Consider the following 24,298-nt stretch of genomic DNA (forward strand, 5'->3'; position numbering starts at 1 on the left):
TCGCCATCACCTGACCAATTAATACTAGCACTTACCTATTCTATTCTGTTCTATTCGGTCTAATTTATTTATATATATATATATATATATTAGGGCTGGGCAAAAAAAATTATTTTTCGATTAATCGTTTTTTTAAAGATGCTCACACCAAATGTTGGTTTCATTCAGTTAATAGAAGTTAACTGATAAAGAAAATCTATTTTTGACAGCATCCTCATTTTACAGCATTTTTACACAAGTGCCTGAAACTGTTAACAGCTCTGTAGCTTTGCAGGAGCTTTCTTGAAGCGTCTTGGAGACATTGCCACAGTTCTTCTGGATCTATATATATATAATTTTCTTTTAATTTTTTTTTCCAACCAGTAATGGCGTTCTGTGCTTTGAACTGTATCTCGGCAGGTGTTGGAGACGCTCTCCTGTTATCCTGAGAACATGGAGGCAAAAGAGCTGAAGAGAATCCTGACACAGCCGCATTTCATGGTGAGTGGAAGCTGTCGGCCGCAGCGCTCTGTTCGCGCTCAGATGAAAACCACAACAACTGTTTCAGGTTGAGTCACGCAGATGCATTGAGTGCATGCAGCTTCAGCGAGACGAGACGCCTCCAGATGTGGACGCTTACGAGAGAATATTGTAAAGAATGTCCAGGTCATATTTCACCTCAAAAACAGTAATACATTTCAGGAAAGCAAGTCTACTTTAGGACTGTTTGATAGTCACATTATTTCATGACAAAAATAAACGTTTATCCTGTAAATTTGTGTACTGTAATACAGTCATGTAAATTAAACAAGCGATTTTTATTAATCCAGGGATTCTGTGGGTCTTAAAAAGTCTAAATTCACCCTTCCACAAATTAAATCAGAGGAGAAAGTCTTTAAATCATAAAGTCGTGGCATTAAATGTTGCATGTATTGCTAAAAAATTAATACAGTCCTCAGCGTTTTTGTCTTGTTTTCCAGTACAAATATCTAAACATCCTTAAATCAAGGTAAATTTACTGGAGATGAAAATGAAGATATGACATTGTTTTTTGAGAAATTGATCAAAATAAAGTGAGTTTCTGATTAAAACTAGAACAAATGAGGGATAGAAACTTATTTTCCTTGTGAATTAAGTTGATTATCTGAGTCCATTGACATATTTGTTCTTGTTTTAATCATAAACTCACTTCATTTTGAACAATTTTTCAGAAAACAAAACTTATTTGTGTACTTATTCTCATTTATTTGTGAGCAGATCCTTAAAGCTATTTATTTTATAAAATATAAAATTATATATTTATTTTATATAATGTTTTCATTTTATTGCTTAAATTTTCTCTGCTTGGTTTTTTAAAAAGTCTTACATTTACCTTCATAAAACCTGCAGAAACCCTGTTAAAAGCAACATAAATTCAGTACAATAGATTCTAGCATGATATATACTTATTGCATTTGTAAAAGCTACAGCTTTAATATGCATTTTGTCATTTAAATTAAATATTAAATATAATTAGTCCTTGTCCACATTACAGCAATGATAATGTTTGGGTTGAATTTTCATGAAAATAATGTCACAGTGCAAAAACTCCTAAAGGTCCTAAAACCGGGCTTCATTTTCTTTATGCTAAATACAATTTAATATCTCTTTCTTTTGATTTTGGTGTGAAATATTGACGTTTTGGTGACATTCATCCTTTCACGTCGAGCCACTTGAACTCTAAATCTGCAGTGAAACGAGCAGCTGCTTCAACAGCCAGCAGTGCTTTAATGCACAGAGACAGATGGGATGAGTCGCGGCAGCGTGTGTGTGTGTGTGTGAGAGAGTGTGTGAGTGTGAGTGTGTGTGTGTGTGTGTCTGTGTGTGTGTATGTGAGAGAGTGTGTGTGTGTGTGTGTGTGGGGAGGGAGGCGTTATAGAGCTGCCATCGGATTGAGGGAAACACTTCAGAGAAAGTGTTAAAAGAGGGAAGATCCGCGCTCATCTGATCCGGTCATGGAGTTCTACACACACGCAGTGAACACGGACACGGAGTACCTGCTCTGGAAAACATGGGTGAGGAATTCTGGGATAGCAGCCGCTTCCTGCCGCACTTTGTCGTGTTGAGGAGATTTGAGTGACTTTAAATGTGTTCGGTTCTTCAGTTCAGATCATCCTGATTATGTGATTCGCAGCTTAAACTGACAATTACTTGCTTTAAAATAACAAATTAACATAATGTTAACACATGTATTGATGACTTTACAGATTTAAGAATGGTTCTTTATTATTTTTATATTATAACTTGTAATTTTTGCTGCTGGCTCCCCTCATAGTCCAGACAGAATAATATTTGATATTTACAAAAAAGCATTAGTTTATTAGGTTTAAGCATAATTCATTAGGTTTCATGAACTCATACAGCACGCAATAATCCAGATTATTGTTAATTAATCAGTACAGTGTTGTTCATTGTTCATTTATGTTTGTACTTGATGCAGTAACTCGTGCAAATTTATACAACATAAAATGTTAAAATGTGTGTAGAAATATGTTGGTTACCTATTATTTATTAACGTATTAACCAGGCAACTTTTTTTAATTGTTGAAGTTTTATATAATGCATTATATAAATTTGTCTTTATCTGACCCTCTAACTCTAGCACTCTATTCTAATTCTATTCTTAAAAAATAGAATGACCCTTTTAGACTTTAACTCTTTATTCACTAACTGCTTTTCTTTAAAAAGTGTTAGAAGTTTTTCTCTGCCGTGTGGTTTTGTTTTCCGCTCGCTACTGTGTTATTACTGTAGTGACCAAATAAACAAGTGGTCACACTATCACACTTACACACACTAAACCTATGATAAACTGCAGGCGTGGCATGTGTAATTAATTTGTATGCGCGCACATGATGCATGTATGTTGCAGTCGTGGCTGTTTCTGTATCATTGTCATTGATTCTGATTTGCGCTCGCAGTCAGTGCAGAGGAGCTCTGATCCACACAGATGCTGATGAACGGGTTTTGTTCAGAGATGAGTGTTTGACGCTGCAGATGCTGAGTGTGTGGTTCCTGTCGCAGGCGCTGCTGCAGACGCACGATGTTGTGGCTCATGAGGTTTACAGCGACGAGGCGCTGCGAGTGACTCCTCCACCCACGTCCCCTTACCTCAACGGAGACTCGCCCGAGAGCGTCAACGGAGACATGGACCTGGAGAACGTCACACGTGTGCGCCTGGTGCAGTTCCAGAAGAACACGGACGAGCCCATGGTACCCAGTCACACACACACTCGCTGTTTCATGAGCGAATATAAGCTCGTGTTTATGACAGACTCTAACAGAATTATAAAAGACTACTTTCCAAGATCAGGGCCAAAATAGACCTTGAAACAAAAAATTTTCCAGCTCTGGAGCTCAAAGTAAATGTTTTATGAGCTGTTTTACACTCTATTTTAAGGTGTCTTTGTTACACGTTTCATGTACTTACTATTATAATAACAATAAATTATGCATAATTACATGCAAGCCAAACCCTAATCCTAACCATATAGCAAGTACATGTAGGTAATTAATATTACTCGTTACTTAAATGTGTAATAAGGACACCTTAAAATAAAGTGTAACCGACAATGGTTTTGGAGGAGCTTTGTTACCACAGTTTCCAAAAAACAAAACAAAAACAAACAAACAAAAACAATTTTTTCCATTATTTAGAATTTATGTGCAGTGAGTGGTACATTATCTTACAGAACAGAAAAATATACATGAGAGAGAGATAATAAAAAGTAGAGAGGCAAATTAGGCAAAACATATACAAATACATATTCATGCACACAAAAAAATACTAAAAAGGAAGTATATAAGAACAAATACACATTCTGAAACTTTCATTTGATTGATTTCTAGAGCAATAAACATTTGCGTGTCACAGTGTGATTATCTATTCATGGAGTGGAAAATCATGTGGTAATGGTGTTGCATGCAAAGTGTGCAATAAAACAATTAAATTAGTAGGATCGACTACGACTCTGTTGTCTAGTCACCTTTATTTCTATAGTGCTTTATACAATATAGAGTTTCAAAGCAGCTTCACAGTAATAAACAGGAAAATAACAGAATCATTGATGCAAACAAATATGAGACTAATCCAAATTGTGGCATAAAGCAGCTCTGCGGAAGACAATAGTGATATTATTCAGATCAATTATAAAATGTGTCCCTGCAGCACAAAAGCAGTGTTAAGTCGCTGGGGTATATTTGTAGCAATAGCCATTTTATTGCATGATAAGCAGCTGTAGACTGTAGTGTGAGTTGAAGATCTGAGACGAGACGCTGAAATCCCCACGGGAGGGACGTTTGTGATGCTCGTGCGAAAGACTGTGAAGCGGTGTGCTGATATCATGGGTGTGATTGTGTGTTGACAGGGCATCACTCTGAAGATGAACGAACTGAACCACTGCATCGTGGCTAGAATCATGCACGGCGGGATGATCCACAGACAGGGTACAGCTGTGTCTGTGTCTGTGTCTGTGAGTGTGTGTCTGAGTGTGTGTGTGTGTGTGTGTATATGTGTGTGTGTCTGTGTGTGTGAGTGTGTGTCTGAGTGTGTGTGTGTGTGTGTATGTGTGTGTGGGTGTCTGTGCACGTGGTGTTCATCATGTGTGTCTGTCTGTGTGTGTGTATATGTGTGTGTGTATATATGTGTATGTGTGTGTGTGTGTGTGTATATGTGTGTGAGTGTGTGTGTGTGTGTGTGTGTGTGTCTGTGAATGTGTGTCTGTGTGTCTGTCTCTGTGCTCACGTACGCTGTCGTTTCTCAGGGACGCTGCACATCGGAGACGAGATTCGTGAAATCAACGGCATCAGTGTCGCCAATCAGACGGTGGAGCAGCTCCAGAAGATGCTGGTGTGTGAGAGAGAGAGACAGAGCAAAACAAAACACTAGTGCTAGAGATGAGGATCATAACTAAAGCAAAGACTGAGTCACTCAGTGGTAACTATTCGAGTAAACCAACCAGACACGTCTGATAACTCTCAGAGAGGACTTCACCTCCTCCGGTCCTCCTGTCCCAACTACAAACCCGCGAAACTACTCATCATAACGTATTTAATCAGTGACAACAACATGCAAACAGAACAGATGTTTTAATAAGTACAATATGATTTTATCCGCCGGTTTCACAGACAAGACTTAAGCCTACTCCCAGAATAAAATGCATGTTTCAACTGCAAGAGACTTGCACTGACATCTCTTAAAATAAGCCATTGTTTTGTCTCAAGGTGTACACCAGTAAGGTAAAAAAAAATTCTAAGGCACGTTTATAAAAACTACTTAAATGTCGTAAATGAACTATGGCCTAATCCTGACTTCATCTAAGCCCTGTCTGTGAAACCAGGCCTGTTACATTCAATATGCTGACTTAATACTGAAAGCACAAGTGACACAAACCCACGTTTGCTCAGCTTTCTAACTAGGGATATTACATGGACTAAATACTAAAACCACACACTAACCGACAGAAAACCTATGCATTGTTACATAAAAAAAAACTGGGTTTACTTTATTTTTAAACTGTTTTACAAACAAGCACATCCCCAAAAGGAGTTTTTGTCAGGTTTAGCTCACTTTTAGCTAACTAAAATATGGTAGTATAAATATTTAAGTAGACACACACTCACACGTCTCTGATTCTGCACTCTTGGTTACTGTGTTTGCATCAGCGGTCAGTTTTAGTCAGTAACGTGTTTTGTTTTCTAACAGCGGGAGATGCGAGGCAGCATCACCTTCAAAATTGTGCCCAGTTACCGCAGTCAGTCTCTGTCCTGTGATGTAAGTGTTTTTCCGTCAGAGCGCCACACGCTGGTCGCTCCTGGAATATCAACACTAAATGCACAGATCACATGAGCGTCTCTGACTCTGTTTTATTCTGGCGTTTCAGAAAGATTCCCCTGATCTGCCCAGACAGTCTCCTGCAAACGGCCACTCCAGCGTCACCAGCTCCATCTTAGTAAGACTCCCAATAAACCACACCAAACCCCTCAGATTCAAAGCATTATAGGTTTAGATGAAGACTTAGGCCTTTTCTTGCATTACTCTGGACAGTAAACAGTGTGGTATTGTGAAACTGATGTATGTCTTAAAGGGATAGTTCACCCAAAAATGGTTATATGCAGTTACATTTTAACTAGGGCTGTCAATTCAACCTGTTCATTTAGTACAATTATAAAAAATGGCAAAATGTTAAACAATGCAGATATAAATTGAGCTTTTTAACTGGATATGTGTCCCTGGAGCACAAAAGCGGTCATAAGCAGCACAGGTATATTTGTAGCAATAGCCAACAATACATTGTATGGGTCAAAATTATACATTTCTCTTTTATGCCAAAAATCATTAGGATATTAAGTAAAGATCATGTTCCGTGAAGATATTTTGTAAATCTCCTACTGTAAATATATCAAAACTTAATTTTTGATTAGTAATATGCATTGTTTCCGTCAGAGCGCCACACGCTGGTCGCTCCTGGAATATCAACACTAAATGCACAGATCACATGAGCGTCTCTGACTCTGTTTTATTCTGGCGTTTCAGAAAGATTCCCCTGATCTGCCCAGACAGTCTCCTGCAAACGGCCACTCCAGCGTCACCAGCTCCATCTTAGTAAGACTCCCAATAAACCACACCAAACCCCTCAGATTCAAAGCATTATAGGTTTAGATGAAGATTTAGGCCTTTTCTTGCATTACTCTGGACAGTAAAATGCACAGATCACATGACTCTGTTTTATTCTGGCGTTTCAGAAAGATTCCCCTGATCTGCCCAGACAGTCTCCTGCAAACGGCCACTCCAGCGTCACCAGCTCCATCTTAGTAAGACTCCCAATAAACCACACCAAACCCCTCAGATTCAAAGCATTATAGGTTTAGATGAAGATTTAGGCCTTTTCTTGCATTACTCTGGACAGTAAACAGTGTGGTATTGTGAAACTGATGTATGTCTTAAAGGGATAGTTCACCCAAAAATGAATATTACTCCATGATTTACTCACCCTCAAGCCATCCGGGGTGTGTATGACTTTCTTCTTTCAGACGAATCCAATCGGAGTTATATTAAAAATCATCCTGGCTCTTCCAAACTTTATAATGGCGGTGGATGGGTGTTATTTTTCAGTAGTCCAAAAGAAGTCCAATAAAGCGCATCCATCCATAATAAACAGTGCCTCACACGGCTCCAGGGGGTGAATAAAGGCCTCCTGCAGCGAATCCATGCGCTTTTGTAAGAAAAATATCACCATACATCAATGGAAAGATTATTTATTCAGCTTTGAGATGGTGTATAAATCTCAATTTACAAAAGTTGACCCTTATGACTGGTTTTGTGGTCCAGGGTCACAAATGGTGTCTTATTGATAAGAGTAATTATAAGAATAATGATTATTGTATTATTTTTATTCCAATCAAATGTGCAGTCAATGGACAGCCCTAATTATAAGCTTTACTAGTTGAAGTGGTGAATCTCATTTTTCTAACGCTTACTCGTGTGTTTCTGCAGATTTACGTTCGAGCGCAGTTCGAGTACGATCCTGCTAAAGACGACCTGATTCCCTGTAAAGAGGCTGGCGTTCGTTTCCGGGTGGGTGACATCATCCAGATCATCAGTAAGGACGATCATAACTGGTGGCAGGGCAAACTGGAGAACACCAAGAACGGCACGGCGGGCCTCATTCCCTCGCCGGAGCTGCAGGAGTGGTGAGAAACACAGACCACAGCTGCACTCGTGTGAGCGAGGCCTGGTCTCATGTGTGTGTGTGTGTGTGTGGTCAGGCGTGTGGCGTGTATTGGTCTCTGGGGCCGAACTGTAAGATACACAGGCACTGAGTTTCTTCCCCGTCACTTCTGTGTATTCACTCATGCACGTGTGTGTGTGTGTGTGTGTGTCATCAGGCGCGTGGCGTGTATAGCGATGGAGAAGACCAAGCAGGAGCAGCAGGCCAGCTGTACATGGTTCAGCAAGAAGAAGAAACAGTATAAAGACAAATACTTAGCCAAACACAACGCAGGTAATGAGCAGCGGACCGTCCATCATGACATCAGCAGAATAATCACACACTCACACTCACACACGTGCGCACACACACACACTCACACGCGCACACACTTAAACACACACACACTCACACGCGCACACACTTAAACACACACACTCACACGCGCACACACTTAAACACACACACACACACTCACATACACACACACACTCACATACACGCACACAGACACACACAGACACTCACACACGCGCACACACTCACACACAGACACACGCACACGACACTCGAACACACACACACTCACATGCACGCACACACACACACGCGCACACACATACACACACGCACACACACTCACATACACACGCGCGCACACACACACTCACACACACATGCACACACACACACACGTTGGGTTTCCATGTTTTATGGGGACTCTCCGTAGGCGTAATGGTTTTTATACTGTACAAACTGTATATTCTATCGCCCTACACCTTACAGGAAACTTTCTGCATTTTTTGATTTTCCCCAAAAAAAAAACACCATTTAGTATGTTTTTTAAGCCTTTTGAATTACGGGGACACCGAAAGTGTCCTCATAGACCACCTTCACGTTGTAATACCTCTGTCATACCCCTGTCATTATACAAATTTGTGTCACACACACACACACACACTCACTCACACCTGCTCATCTGACAGCTGTCTGCACAACACACACACAGTTTTAAATAAAGCTTTTTAATCATCTAATATGGGTAAGTAAATAACAGTAGATGTATTTTAAACCATATTTTCATGAATATTGACTGTAAATCTTTGAGACTGGATGTCTGTCGCTGCTGAAGTGTGCGCATGTGTGTGTGTGTGTGTGTGTGTGCGTGCGTGCATGCGTGCGTGCGCATGTGCTTGTGTGTGTGTGTGTGTGAGTGTGTGCCTGCGTGTGTGTGTGTGTGTGTGTGTGTGAATCCGCTGACCTCTCTGTGACCTACTGACAGCAGATCAGATCAGAGAGACGCTGCCACCTGCTGCCACACACTGAACATGGCTTGACTGCTCTTCACTCAGTTGTGTTGAGACCGTGACGTGTGCCATATGTCATGCCCACAGGATATTATTTAGAGTCCACAAGATCATTTGGTCAGTTATGACATGACCTTGCGATGTGAAAATGCTGCGTTGTGATTTATTCAATGAAATAATTCATTCAGAGACACCAAATTATTTGCAAAACACCACTAATTATATCTTTGTAATTAAACAAACTCTAACTGAAATGTAATATTATAATACATGTTAAATTCCCATAAATACAAGTCGATACCCTCAAAGAGGAATAGTTGTCTACAAGATACTGTATTTCTTGTGAAGATATATTATTAAATTATTATAGGTTAATAATTACAAATTACTCAGACTTGTTAAATAATGTTGCAGGAATGAGGTATGATATGATATAATTATGCTGCTTTGTCGTTTGTAATAAATCTGAAAGAAAATGTTATTTTTTAAATTATCTTCATTTCTGATAATCACTGGTTGCTATGGTAATGCAGGTTTGTTTACTCATTAAACTCATGGTCATGAGAAAATAAATTGTGATCAGAAGACAATATTACTAATTTAATAATATAAATATAATAATAACAACAAAACATCTTATAACCCAATTTTGAAACTTCATTTGAATGTCACAGGAACAAAGTATAATATAAACACAAAATCACTTTCACAGACTTTTACATTAACTGTTCCCTTAACCATCTTCAAGAAATGGCTAAAAACACATCTCTTCGATCTTCATTTGACCCTCTAACGTTAACTCTACCACTCTCTATTCTAATTCTATTTTATCTACTTGTTTTCTTTTTATTTATTATATAAAAAAAACTCTTGCGCACTGTGTTAGGCTAACTGACAGTTATCACAGCACTTACATATCATTGCTCTTTTGTTGATTCTGATTGATTCTGTTGTCCTCATTCGTAAGTTGTTTTGGATTAAAGCATCTGCTAAATGACTTAATGTAAATATAATATAATGCATAATATAATGCATGTAGCATGATTAATAAAATAAAATGTTATTTAAAATGTTCTTTCTGTTTACTCGTTAAAATGGTGTTGATGAGAAAAGTGTGTCGTTCCTGCATCAGGATAGTGTAGCTCAACACAGTGTTCTCATGGACTCAAAATAATGTCTTGTAGTGACGAGATGATCACATTCCCATGAGTCCAAGCGTCGTGACCGCAACAAAACTGTTTGTGATGTTGTGTAACAGCAGAGTGGTGTGTGTGTGTGTGTGTGTGCTGGATGAGTGTGTTATATGTAAGCGCATGGCTAATGCGTGTCGTTCTCTAGCACTGCTCGAGTGAGTGAGTGTGTGTGTGTGAGTGTATGTGTATGTGCGTCAGTGAATGAGTGTGTGTGTGTGTGTGTGTGTGTCTGTGTTTGTGTCTGTGAGTGAGTGTATGTGTATGTGTGTCAGTGAATGAGTGTGTGTGTGTGTATGTGTGTCTGTGAATGAGTGTGTGTGTGTGTGTGTGTGTGTTTGTGTCTGTGAGTGAGTGTGTGTGTGTGTGGCTGTGAGTGAGTGAGTGTGTGTGTGTTGTAATGTGTGTTTAACTGACCCCTGTCCATTTTACACGCTGTCTCCCTTTAATGGCCTCCCGCATGTAAGTAACTAATCGTGTCGACCTCCTTTTGCTAAAGTAACAAGCGGTTGTTGTGTTTGTACTTGTTATTTGTTACCCATGTCAACCAAGCGACTAGTAAAGGCATGTGACTAGTTTAGTGTTTCTGTGAGATCTGATGTTGAAATCAGTCGATGTGATTGACAGTGTTGTGTTGCTTCAGTCACTTCCTGTGAGGGCTGTAGAACTTCCTCCGAATCACGTCATGTTGAAAAGCACTGATGACTGTGGAACGAGCAGGAGCTCCACTAATGCTGGAACACACTACAACACACTTTAACTTCACACAGCTTTAAAATAACAGTACATGATAACCATGTGCTAATAGCTCGATTCAATATGAACTAACGATGAGGCATGTACTAATCAAGAGCTTTAACTACGACACAAATCATATGAATTCATCTGTGATTAGTACATGGCTTAACTCACCATTAGTTCATATTGAAGTAATAGATCGTTTGCACATGACGTCGTTGCTGTGGCGTGAAATGCATCTGGAGGGCGGGAAGTGATTTTTCTGTATAGGAATCGCGTGCAGAAACTCCAAAATGCCTGTTTTGCGTTGTTTATCGATGCTCAAATCAGTCAAACTGAGAAACCACAAGGAGCTTTTATCGTGTACGAAAATGTGTTGTTCATAAGGGGGGAAAAGGCAAAAAAATTGATTGAAAAATTCAGGAAAAAGTGGCTTGTAAACCTGCGTCTGCGGTCAGGAGGAGCCGAGTCGGATAATGCTTGTGTGTGCAAATGGTTATTATAAGATATAATAATACGTTAAGATATTATAAATAGATACAGGGCTGCCAACTCTTATGCATTCAGCGCAAGACAGTCAGAATTCACTCAATGCTAAACGCCACACGTAGACATGATGTAAATAAGATATTATATTTGCAGTTCAGAGTGACAGCTTTTTAGTGATTATATGGAAGCGCTGTTTACTCGTTTTCAAAGGCGATAATCGATTCAGTATTTCCGGCCACATACCCTGTACAAGCAGCAAAGATTCAGGAGTGACATATATTCAGCATCCCTCATATAAATGCTGGATTCACTTTCAAAATAGCTTGTTTGCAATCAGGGTTAGTTGCTTAGCCTGTGTCCACCGCCTGTTTATACCTTTCTCTTGTAAACCAGTACAGTACAGACTTTCCATTTCACTTTCATTCCATCATCAGAATCACATGATTGCAAACAAGCTATACTAACAGACACAACAAACTCACACAGAAACGCATGTCTCATTGCTCTGAGACGCGTGACAAATCAAAACGATATGTTCTAAATCAGCCCAAAATATCAAACATGTTTAATATCGTCTGACTGGATGCAAAAGCGAGGGCAGAAGTGCTGTAGTGTATTCCAGCTTTACAGGAGCGAACGTTCTGTCATCATTCACTCGCCCTCGTGCCGCTCTGAACACAGAATATTCTGAATGATCGTTTGGTGAGGAACGCATGGAAATGTAAAGTATGTATGATTATCTGCTGTGAAAGAGCAGCATGAACATTCTGCTAAACGTCTCCTCTCATGTTCCACTGAAGAGTCAAAGTCACGAGGTCGAGCCAGTGAGGACAGAATCTCGCAGCTCGTTTAATTCAAAGACATCTTAAAGCAAACCCCGAGTTCCTCTCACCAGCTCTCATCACATCTGAATGACATCATTTCCTGTTTCCTGCTGATTCACGGTAGCGCCCGTCACGCAGTCCGTGTCACTGATCAGGTCTCTGTTTCCTCCAGTCTTCGACCAACTAGATCTGGTGACGTATGAAGAGGTGGTGAAGCTGCAGGCGTTCAAGAGGAAAACGCTGGTGCTGCTGGGTAATTTATTTCTATGGCACTTTATACAGTACAGATCGATTCAAAGCAGCTTCACAGAAATAAACAGGAAAATAACAGAGATGATGTTGCAGAATCCATCAGTTATGACAAATTATTCAATCATTGTTCAGTTCAGTAATAAAGTCACCTTTATTTATATAGCGCTTTTTACAGATTGTCAAAGCAGCTTGGGATAGTTTAGCCAAAAATGAAAATTCCGTCATTAATTACTCGCCCTCGTGTCGTTCCAAACCCGTAAGACCTTCGTTCATCTTCAGAACACAACTAAAGATATTTCTGAGGAAGTCTGATGAAAGAGCAGCATGAACATTCTGCTAAACGTCTCATTTCATGTTCCACAAGGTCGAGTCAGTGAATCTCTTAGTTGAGTTTAATTAAAAGACATCTTAAAGCAACCCCAGAGTTCATCTCACCAGCTCTCATCACATCTGAATGACATCATTTCCTGTTTCCTGCTGATTCACGGTAGCGCCCGTCACGCAGTCCGTGTCACTGATCAGGTCTCTGTTTCCTCCAGTCTTCGACCAACTAGATCTGGTGACGTATGAAGAGGTGGTGAAGCTGCAGGCGTTCAAGAGGAAAACGCTGGTGCTGCTGGGTAATTTATTTCTATGGCACTTTATACAGTACAGATCGATTCAAAGCAGCTTCACAGAAATAAACAGGAAAATAACAGAGATGATGTTGCAGAATCCATCAGTTATGACAAATTATTCAATCATTGTTCAGTTCAGTAATAAAGTCACCTTTATTTATATAGCGCTTTTTACAGATTGTCAAAGCAGCTTGGGATAGTTCAGCCAAAAATGAAAATTCCGTCATTAATTACTCGCCCTCATGTCGTTCCCAACCCGTAAGACCTTCGTTCATCTTCAGAACACAAATTAAGATATTTTTGATGAACTCCGAGAGCTCTCAGACCCTTCATAGACAGCAAGGATCCTAACACGATCAAGGCTCAGAAACATAGCAAACTGTAGAAACTGTAGGTCTTACAGGTTTGGAACGACATGAGGGTGAGTAATTAATGACAGAATTTTCATTTTTGGCTGAACTATCCAAATAGTGTCAATAATGCAAAAGGACGATAGTAAACACTCAGTTTTCAGTTAAAGGCAGTTCATCATTAGCTGCGTTTACATGGACACTACTAATCAGATCGTAATAGGACTAGAAGCACAATCAGAATAAAAAAGTCACATCTAAACACGTCGATCGGATTGAATTGGCCAGATTCGACAAACATTTCGATCGGATTGTAAGGGGTGGTTTATTCCTTTTGTAATCCGAGCGAGAGGACATGTAAACACTTGATCGGATTGAAAACCGAAACTGGAAAGTACTGCGCATGTGCAGTGACGTAAAAATAGCGTAATGACGTGCGGAACGAGCTGCTCTTTGGTGAATAAAGAGTCATAAATGAGTGTCCCGTCATTATAAAACTCCCCTTTCACTCAGCTGACAGACACCACCAGACCTCCGAAGAAGGACGAGGAGAACGGCAAGAACTACTTCTTCGTGTCACATGACCAGATGATGCAGGACATCTCCAACAACGATTACCTGGAGTACGGCAGCCACGAGGACGCCATGTACGGCACGCGGTTGGAGACTTTGGTGAATAAAGAGTCATAAATGAGTGTCCCGTCATTATAAAACTCCCCTTTCACTCAGCGTCTGTGAAGTGGAGCAGCACAACGTCCCACCGGTCCTTGTGTAAGACTCTCATCCACAGGCGACTGGTTTTGGGTGCTTTCTAAAGCAAGCAGCACAGCACAACAGTTCATGTGCTGGTCGTCACCTAACCCGATCACTTTATTTAGCGTTCATGTAAACACTACGCTCAGATTCGTCAATCAGAATGAATTCATTCCGATGGAAGCAAAGAGTGTCCATGTAAACGTAGCTATTGACTCAGTGATGTCATCATCCAGCTCAGTTCAGTTTAAATAGTATCTGTGCAATCAAGTTGATGATATTGACGATAACGGCGGCTCTGATTCGTGTGTCTGCAGGAGCTCACGGCGTCGGCCGAAGACACATCAAGAACACTCTCATCGCAAAACATCCCGACAGATTCGCGTATCCCATCCCACGTAAGAGACGCGCATCACACCTGATGCAGCTCGCCATGAACCGCCCATCACTGACTGCTCGCTCTCTCTCTCCCTTATGACTGGTTTTGTGGTCCAGGGTCTCATTCACTCTCTCACTCAGTTCAGTTCAATTCAAATGAGCTTTATTGGCATGACTTGCACAGTATTGCCAAAGCATTGACTATTTTATGAACAAAGAACAAATAATTATTATATAATACATAAACAAAACAAGAATAGATCTATAAATCATTAAGTAGATAACTACATGACTACATTTTTTTAATAAACGAAATGAGAAAATAGTTAAGATATTGTCTTAAGAAAGAAGTCGTCTTTCAAGTTCAAGTTGCTTTATTGCCATGACTTTTGTAATAAAGTATTGCCAAAGCATTTTAAGTACATGTAAAATACAGAATATAATTACTCCTCCAAAGTAATAAAGGAGACAATAGATGAGTAATAAAAAATGGCAGATAGTATCTCTAATATTAGTTATAACAATTACAATTATATACAGTGAAGAATGTCAAATAAAGCAAATGAATACAGTGGATTAACCATGTCGTCCTCTCTGAGTTTATAGCAGAGTTTCTCCGAGTCATTTAGAGTAAAGAATGAAAAATTCAATGAATTGTGGAAAAACTGTTTCCTTGCAGTGGTGTACTTGGGACAGACAAGAAGAAAGTGTTTCTGATCCTCTAATTGATTCAGTGTCTGTATAATCGCTGTTCTCTCAGAATCCTGGATTTTCCTTTCTCTCGTGGTCACAGAGTGAATATTTTGAAAGAATTTGTCTTTTAATTGTTTAATTGATAAGTAATTTGCCAATTTGTTGTTTGTGTTTAGGGCGGAATAACACTAGAGTTAGGTTTGGAGGTCAAATTAGTTTTTTTTTTTTTCATCATATTTATACTTTAGATTTTTGTCAATTTCTTTATGAATGTTGGGGTTGTGGTTCAGAGGTGTAAAGTATTGGAGTAAGTGTAATTGCTGTAATTGCTATTACTGTACTTGAGTATCTTTTTGGATACTTTGTAGTTGTACTGAGTATCAAAGATATTAGCAACCTTTACTCTTTACTCCACAACATTTGAAATGAGTGTTGCAGTTACACGTTACATTTTGCATGGATCTAGCTTTTTCTGCAGCAGTTTATTTCTGCTACAAAAGACGTGATACTGCCTGCTACAGGTCACTGGAAGTACTGCATCTTTTGTGCTTTGCCCTTACTCACCCTTACTCACCCTTACTCACCCTTACTCACTTTGGATAAAAGCGTCTGCTAAATGCATAAACGTAAATGTTTTATATATGAGATGAGGACATGACTATGTATTTTTAGATTGTTTGATAATTTGATTTATTTTGATGTTTGGATGAGAAGCAGTGCTGGTTTGAGACTGGATAGTGTTAGTAGAGTTAGTCAGGTTAGTAAGTCTCAGAACTAGCTGACTGAGTGGACTCTTTTCGGGGTTCAGTTCTTGGGTTTGTAGCGCTTTAAAATGTAGCGATTCTGTGGGACTTGATTTAAGATGCATCCAGAATTTGAGAGATCTTTTATGCATATTGATAATCAATGGGAATCGGCCTAATTCTGCCCTACATGCGTTATTGGGTGTTTTTCTTTGTAGTTTTAGAATCATTTTGCAGAATTCTGTGTGTAGGGCTTCTGTTGGATGTCTGTCCCATCTAGTGTAGCTCTGATCACTGAGTGGACCCCAAACCTCACTTCCATACAGCGCTATGGGCTGAATCACACTATCAAAGATTTTACACCAAAATTAATCGTGTCCGTTTTTGAGCTTCAAGGCCTGTTCACACCAAGAACAAATACTATATTAGCATCCACACCAGCGGACGATATCGTACAGTATTCACAGCGCTTCACTTCTTCCACATTTTGTTATGTTACAGCCTTATTCCTCGTGTTTTTCACGTTGTCATTATGGGGTATTGTTTGTAGAATTTTGAGGAAAATAATGCATTTAATCCATTTTGGAATAAGGCTGCAACATAAAATGTGGAAGAAGTGAAGCGCTGTGAATACTTTCCACATGCGCTGTATTTAAATTTGTGATTGTTGCACCAAAATGCATGCACACAAGTCAGTGTTTCGTGTTTGGATAAAATTCAAAGATTTTTAGTCATACTTGAGATGTAATTTCTGTCTATGCATTTTAGGATTAATATAGTAAACTAAAACTTTAACTAAAATTAAAACCAATAAAAAACATTTTTGTCACTTGAAATAACATTAAATATAAAAAAACTATTTATTTCAGCTAGTTGCCAAGGCAACATTTCTCATTTTAATTTAGTTTACATTGATGTACTACAATAACAAAAACTAAAAAAAGATTAATAAATACTATATAGACAAAAAAAAACTACTACAAATGACAAAAACGCACAAGAAAATGACTAAAACTTTAACCAAAATTAAAATGAAACCAGAAAATATAAAAATAAAAACTGATTCAAAATAATAATAATGGTATAGTGCAGAACCTGCACTGTTTGTAATGAATGTGACTGAACACACATGGAGCTGCTGTGCTGGAGCGACTCGTTTGTGGTAGATGGCGTGTTTTCTCGTTAGCCGCGTGACGGAAGCGTGATCTCGCTGATGTTGTGTGTCTGTTCTCATCAGGACGAGTCTCTCCAGCGGCTGCAGAAGGAGTCGGAGGCGCTGCAGCACTCTTACACACATTACTTCGACCAGACGATCATCAATAACGAGATCGACGACACCATCCGCCTGCTGGAGGAGGCTATCGATCTGGTGTCTAGCACTGCGCAGTGGGTGCCGGTGTCCTGGGTGTACTAGCCATCTCACACACACACACACGGACTTTACAGCCCGGCCACTACCAGTGCGTAGCGTTGTATATATCTATACATATATACATAACTATAAATATGAATATATAAGTCATAGATATGGTCCTGTACTAATAACAAAGGGGGTTGATGACATTTTATACGGTTTTCTTTTTAAACGTATGAGACGGCGTCTCAGAGCAATGATGAGCACAGTCAGTGGAGAGGGAGGAGCCCGGAAGCGTGATCTCGCTGATGTTGTGTGTCTGTTCTCATCAGGACGAGTCTCTCCAGCGGCTGCAGAAGGAGTCGGAGGCGCTGCAGCACTCTTACACACATTACTTCGACCAGACGATCATCAATAACGAGATCGACGACACCATCCGCCTGCTGGAGGAGGCTATCGATCTGGTGTCTAGCACTGCGCAGTGGGTGCCGGTGTCCTGGGTGTACTAGCCATCTCACACACACACACACACGGACTTTACAGCCCGGCCACTACCAGTGCGTAGCGTTGTATATATCTATACATATATAAATAACTATAAATATGAATATATAAGTCATAGATATGGTCCTGTACTAATAACAAAGGGGGTTGATGACATTTTATACGGTTTTCTTTTTAAACGTATGAGACGGCGTCTCAGAGCAATGATGAGCACAGTCAGTGGAGAGGGAGGAGCCAACACCCATCAGCCCCACCCTGTGGGCGTGGCTACGTGACTCCGCCCACTGGCCTGCAGTAAATAAGCACAGCTGACCCTCTCTCTCTCTCTCACACACACGAGCACCGTTTGCATACACCCCTCTGTTTACAGATGTAGGTTTGCACAAAGGGCAGTGGAGCCCAGCGGTCTTCCTCGGGCTGCTCCTCCTCTTCCTCTAGATGTGTGTGTCGAGATCCACCTCCGAGCCTCATGCCCCGTGTAGTGACGTGTTTGTAAATTGTCCTGGATTTGATTTCTTGTGCGGAACGAGGAGGAAAATATCCATTCCTAGATCGACCATTTCAGAAAATGTGCTGTCTTAAGAGTATTATTGTTTTACTCCGAGAAAACCGAGAGGATTTAATTGTGTGTAAATGTTTCAATGGTCTGTACATTTGCGGTTGAAATGAAGTAGTGTGTGCATAAACAACTCGCCGGACTGTGAACTCTTCATTTCATATCGCCCTGTGTAAATTCCTCTGCAAATGACAAAACTGCTCTTCAGTATGTCTGTTTGTTTTTTTAATCTGTTTCCTTTCATGTGTTGAAAAAGTAAATTGCTTTTGAAATCAGGTCATGCATGTTGTTTTTACGGCAGTGATGATGATGATTTCCTCCAGCAGATCATGTGGTGTCTCATAACAATATTCAGGAACGAACACATACATCGCTAACCCTAATAAAGGCAGGGATCTGCTTTATATCATTTATATTCAATGCAAAGTCTGAACAGAGGCGGACGGTAGTGAAGTATTTTACTCTGCTTTAAAAGTACATTTTTCAAGTGTCTACATAAGTGTTTTTCTTTAGAAAACTTCTACTTCACAACATTCCAAAGCATAATATTGTACTTTTTACTGCATTGTTTCATATTAAATATAAATTAATACTTAATCACATCAGAAATCTAGTACTTTCTTTTACTCGAGTAAAAGTAATTCAAAGTTTTACTTGAGTACAAGAAAGTGCTACATTTTTAATGTTCTTAAGTATTAAAGCTAAAAAAACTAATTGTCCTGCCTTTAGCAACTTTCCCTGACGTGATGTCTCAGTAGTGTTGTCTAGGAAGGCAGCACACTAGGTTTTGAGACGCAGCCGCAGACATTTAAACATCAAACAGGCCGCTCCGGTGCGGGACAGCGAGTCATTATAGAAGAAAACAAACATCCACTGATTATTAAAACCATCCCTCCGGTAACCGGTCAGTCGCTGCTGGTGGGGTTAGTATGGACTGAGGCTGGACGGGTGTAGTCGGGGGGCGCCGGTGAAGCAGGAAAAACACCCGAAACGAACAGACGAGACCGAGAGAGAGCTCCGCGGACAGACGCCCGGTGTTCGGTGAGTGATGCTTGCGAAGCCGCGCGGTTTTCTTCGCGTGACCGGGGCGCCTGACACCGACTGAAACCCGCGCGAATGTCCGTAGACGCGCGTCTGACGTGTTTATCCGCCCCTGTGAAGCCGGGTTGTGTGTGTTTGCGGAGCAAAATGGCTGCTGACGCTCGCACACACTCCACCGGTGAAACACGGCCTGCTCTGGGCTCCCGTTCGCGGTAAGGCTGCCTGACGGTGCTCGGTGCTCCGGTTTAACGGGTGTGACAGGATTCACAGGCGCGTCGAGGCGTTTAGCGGGCGGCGGACGCGCCATAAAAAAAGTGGAGCAGCGGTTAGCTAGCACGTTAGCACCGAGGCTAACAGGCCTCAATCACACACACAGATTCAGATTCAAACTCTAATCGTTGTGAAACGCGGGTGTTTGAGCGTGTCCACGTTTGTTTGTTTGTTTGTTCGGTGTCTGTGCGGGAATATGAACGGGAAGAACGCGAGCGAAGCGCGATGCTAATGCTAACGTCAGAAACCGGTCTTTGGGGGGCCATAAAAGTGATTCTTTACATTAAACTGCTAATAATGCAGGTCGTTTACCGCGACTGTCACTGAAATGAGAGCATGTAGGAATACTGTGTCTGTAAACAGATGTGTGTGTGTGTGTGTGTGTGTAGCGGACAGGAATGCGAGGAAGCAGCTGATGTTTATGAAATAACGCTGGACTATATTTAGCGCTATTGACTGCATGTGAAGGTGTTCGGATCGGTTCTGACTGCAGATTTCCCCGCTGCGTGTGTGTGTTGTGATTGTGCAGCAGTGTCTGATGGCTGGCAGACAGACTGAGAGTCTTCAGTGTTTGAGATTACAGAATGAAGCCTTGCACAGTTCTGCATGTTGATGATTTCTGACAGCTGTGTTTGGAGTCTTGTTCTCTGAATGATTGCAGATCATGAGAATCTGTCAGGCGTGTTTCTAACATCATGTCTGATACCTGCAGCTTTATTTACTGTTTGATTGTTTTGATTCATATCAATCATTTATATGATATATGATATGACTGTTGTTTTTGGGTTTCTCATCTGAAGCCAAAAGACAGCAGAGGACACCAGTGTGACAGGAAGTTGTGTTCTTGTCACTTCCTGCATGCGCGGAGGCGTAACTTTCTCCTGGTTTACTGTGATTCCAGTGTAGTTCTGTATTCATGAGACCCATAATGTCACTCGACTCAAACATCATCTGGAGCATTTATGAGCCTCAAACACCCTTTTAATGATTCTCTGTGTTAGTGATGACATTTGATTCTTATAAGTGCAGCAACACACACACACTGGACAAACACACAGTCCTTAAAGGGATAGTTCACCCAAAAATTAATATTACTCCATGATTTACTCACCCTCAAGCCATCCGGGGTAATAAGTGCAGCAACACACACACACACTGGACAAACACACAGTCCTTAAAGGGATAGTTCACCCAAAAATTAATATTACTCCATGATTTACTCACCCTCAAGCCATCCGGGGTGTGTATGACTTTCTTCTTTCAGACGAATCCAATCGGAGTTATATTAAAAATCATCCTGGCTCTTCCACACTTTATAATGGCGGTGGATGGGTGTTATTTTTCAGTAGTCCAAAAGAAGTCCAATAAAGCGCATCCATCCATAATAAACAGTGCCTCACACGGCTCCAGGGGGTGAATAAAGGCCTCCTGCAGCGAATCCATGCGCTTTTGTAAGAAAAATATCCATATTTAAAACTTTGCAAACAGTAATCTGTAGCTTCCGCTAACTGTCGTACGTTCACAACAGAACACCGTTCAGAGCAGAGGAGAGATCAAAACAAAAAGCCGGTCATGAATTAGAAGCACTAAACGAGGATTTGTCAAGAAAAATGTGGGAGGATTTCCGTGTAAGCCAAGAGGAGACTGGTTTTTCTTTGCTTTCTTTGCTCCTGTAAACAAACGTTGGTTCTCGCGAGACTAGCATATTCTCACCGGAGCTTCCTCCGTCATCCGCCGGAACGGTGTTCTGTTGTGAACGTACGACAGTTAGCGGAAGCTACAGATTACGGTTTACAAAGTTTTAAATATGGATATTTTTCTTACAAAAGCGCATGGATTCGCTGCAGGAGGCCTTTATTCACCCCCTGGAGCCATGTGAGGCACTGTTTATTATGGATGGATGCGCTTTATTGGACTTCTTTTGGACTACTGAAAAATAACACCCATCCACTGCCATTATAAAGCTTGGAAGAGCCAGGATGTTTTTAATATAACTACAAATGGATTCGTCTGAAAGAAGAATGTCATACACACCTAGGATGGCTTATAACTCCGATTGGATTCGTCTGAAAGAAGAAAGTCATACACACCCCGGATGGCTTGAGGGTGAGTAAATCATGGAGTAATATTCATTTTTGGGTGAACTATCCCTTTAAATAGATCTGAGCGGCGATCGAGCAGCAGGACAGACACGCACGCGTCTGATGATGATCACAGACGGAACAAACTGCTGCGTCTGCTGTGTTTTTATGTGAGTTTGTGCGAGTCTCGTCCTGACCGCTCGTGTCTGTTTGGACGGACGACAGCAGCTGGTCTCTCTTCACCGGTTAAAGTTAGCAGCGGCATCTGATCTGCACAGCTGGTTAAACTCAAACCCGTCTCCGCTCTTCTCACTCTGTGTTTCTGTGTGTCTTGCAGGTAATGCGATGGTCTCTGCGGCCCGGCCTGAGCTCCAGGTGCTTCGATCTCGCTCCCTCAGCTGCTGGAAACGCCCCGCTTCTCTAGATTCTCGCCCGGCTCCCGCCACATAAACAGACAAGATTGCAAAGATCTGCCCCGCATCGAGCATGACGGCCACCACCCGCGGCTCGCCCGTGGGGGGCAACGAGAGCCAGAGCCAAGCGCCAGACGCCCAGAACCAGACCCAAACCCTGCTGCCCCAGAACCAGGTGAGAGAGAAGGGCTGTGGTGCACGTGACGTCACACTCTGTAACAAGCATAAAATACAACGTTTTGTATACAAATGCAATAATAGTAACAGTTGCAATAGAATTCGGTAGAGATGGGTGATATGGGCTTAAAAATATATCACGATAACTTCTGGCATTTATTGCGATAACGATATCAATGACGATAATCTTATGCATCCACTTATATCTTATGCATTCTTTAGAGAAAAGTATTATCTTTCCTATTTTTACCTATTATGGGTGTTGTGAGCATTACTGAGTACACGCTTCATGTAATGAGTGTTTAATTCACACTGGAAGCCGGAGGGCGCCCTCGCGCAGAAACTCCACACATGCATAGCAGAAGTAATACTACTGATGACGTTCCAGGAAATCCCTAATATGGACAAAGGTATCCAGTTATCCCTGAATAAAACTCAGATAGAGAGATTTTAACTGAGGAAACTTGAAGACCATAAACATACGATTGCAACAATACATGATTTATCTGTGTTGTTCTAGCAATCTTGGGTATTTTTATAAGAATAAAGTATATTTCTAATGCAATGCTAATCGACATAGCCTTTAGCACTTTATATAATACTACAAAAAAGTATAATTTCTTCCTCATTCTGTGATATGAAACCACATCTGATCACAAAAAGTTATTTCAAACACTTGACTTATGTTGTTAAGTTAATTTGGAGAAAGCAAATGATATCTTTGTTGGACAACCGGTTTGCAAACAGGCTCGTACACATGCAAAACTGTGCTAGTGTAGTACGTTTATTCAAGGCTCAGACCGATTTTTTGTTGCACTGTACAGGCCTGACCAAACCAGTTCCAGACTGTAGAAGTAACTCATCCTTTAGCGATTCCTCCGTTTCCACAACGATAAGATTTCGCCCATCCCTAGAATTCGGTATTTATAGCATATACCATTTAGCTGTAAATTGTTTTATTTAGACTATAAGAATATGAGTAATATATGTATATATATTATGGAAGGCATTTTCTGCCAATTTTCAATTTTAAATAAATCAATTTAATTATAGAAATTTAAATTTAAATTAACAATTTCATTATAGAAAACTATACGCAAAATACGTGCAAAAATTGAAAATGAAATGATTTAATTTTCATTTTCACTGTGGCAATGCATTGTCCCTGACAAATTGAAAAATAAAATGCAGTTGATGATTTGACATTTCATTTGCACTGCCAATCTTAAAATGAAAAGGTAAACGTGAAAAATGCAAATCCAGTTTTTACAAAGCTTTTACACAATTCAAATTAAAATGTAAAGTTTATTTTTCATTTTATTGTCTCTATTTCACCGTTTTCATTTTCAAAGTCAACTTATATGCAAATTATGTGTTGATCAGGGGGCGGGGCTTATCGCATGAAATTTTCATTCATCAGTGAAAATTAAAATGAAAATTTCATTTTCAATTTTGGCACATATTTTGCGTATAGTTTTCTATAATGAAATTGCTAAAGTCTCAATTTCAATTGAGAAATTCTTGTTTTAATTTTTCTGAAAATCAAATGAAGGCATTAAACATTTATGTTAATGAAATATTTCAAATGAAAATTAAATCCTTTTATTTTTTGGCAAACAAACTTTACTGTTGAAATTAATACATGGAAGAAAAATTGTGTGAATATTCCTTTAAAACATTTTTTAATAGGCTAATAATTGTATTCTTTTTTTTTCTACAATTAAGTGATAAAATATTACAACCAGATTAATCATTTAATTGTTTTATTTAAAGTTGATAGAAAATGGAATATTTAAAGATGTACATTATACTGTACAAAAGTAATACAAGAGTAATATATTTCT

The 24,298-nt window shown here is 40.1% G+C and overlaps 2 protein-coding genes across 2 annotated transcripts in view; both read left to right on the plus strand.

Annotated features, from left to right (window-relative positions):
• The window catches only part of LOC107750837 (peripheral plasma membrane protein CASK-like), a 61,629-nt gene extending 46,907 nt beyond the window's left edge, over positions 1–14,722 (plus strand). The window contains exons 14-23 of the mRNA XM_016566386.1: positions 400–480; positions 3,040–3,228; positions 4,383–4,461; positions 4,779–4,864; positions 5,720–5,788; positions 5,898–5,966; positions 7,511–7,707; positions 7,903–8,018; positions 12,460–12,525; positions 14,562–14,722. Coding sequence (XP_016421872.1) covers positions 400–480; positions 3,040–3,228; positions 4,383–4,461; positions 4,779–4,864; positions 5,720–5,788; positions 5,898–5,966; positions 7,511–7,707; positions 7,903–8,018; positions 12,460–12,525; positions 14,562–14,722 — 1,113 coding nt within the window. The remainder of the gene's footprint in view (positions 1–399; positions 481–3,039; positions 3,229–4,382; positions 4,462–4,778; positions 4,865–5,719; positions 5,789–5,897; positions 5,967–7,510; positions 7,708–7,902; positions 8,019–12,459; positions 12,526–14,561) is intronic.
• An 8,132-nt stretch (positions 14,723–22,854) lies between these two features.
• Positions 22,855–24,298, plus strand: part of LOC107750838 (probable ubiquitin carboxyl-terminal hydrolase FAF-X) — a 43,147-nt gene continuing 41,703 nt past the window's right edge. The window contains exon 1 of the mRNA XM_016566387.1: positions 22,855–22,864. Coding sequence (XP_016421873.1) covers positions 22,855–22,864 — 10 coding nt within the window. The remainder of the gene's footprint in view (positions 22,865–24,298) is intronic.

The sequence above is a fragment of the Sinocyclocheilus rhinocerous genome, unplaced genomic scaffold (genome assembly GCF_001515625.1).
Source record: "Sinocyclocheilus rhinocerous isolate Xijiao unplaced genomic scaffold, SAMN03320098_v1.1 scaffold3529, whole genome shotgun sequence".
Classification (NCBI taxonomy): Eukaryota; Metazoa; Chordata; class Actinopteri; order Cypriniformes; family Cyprinidae; genus Sinocyclocheilus; species Sinocyclocheilus rhinocerous.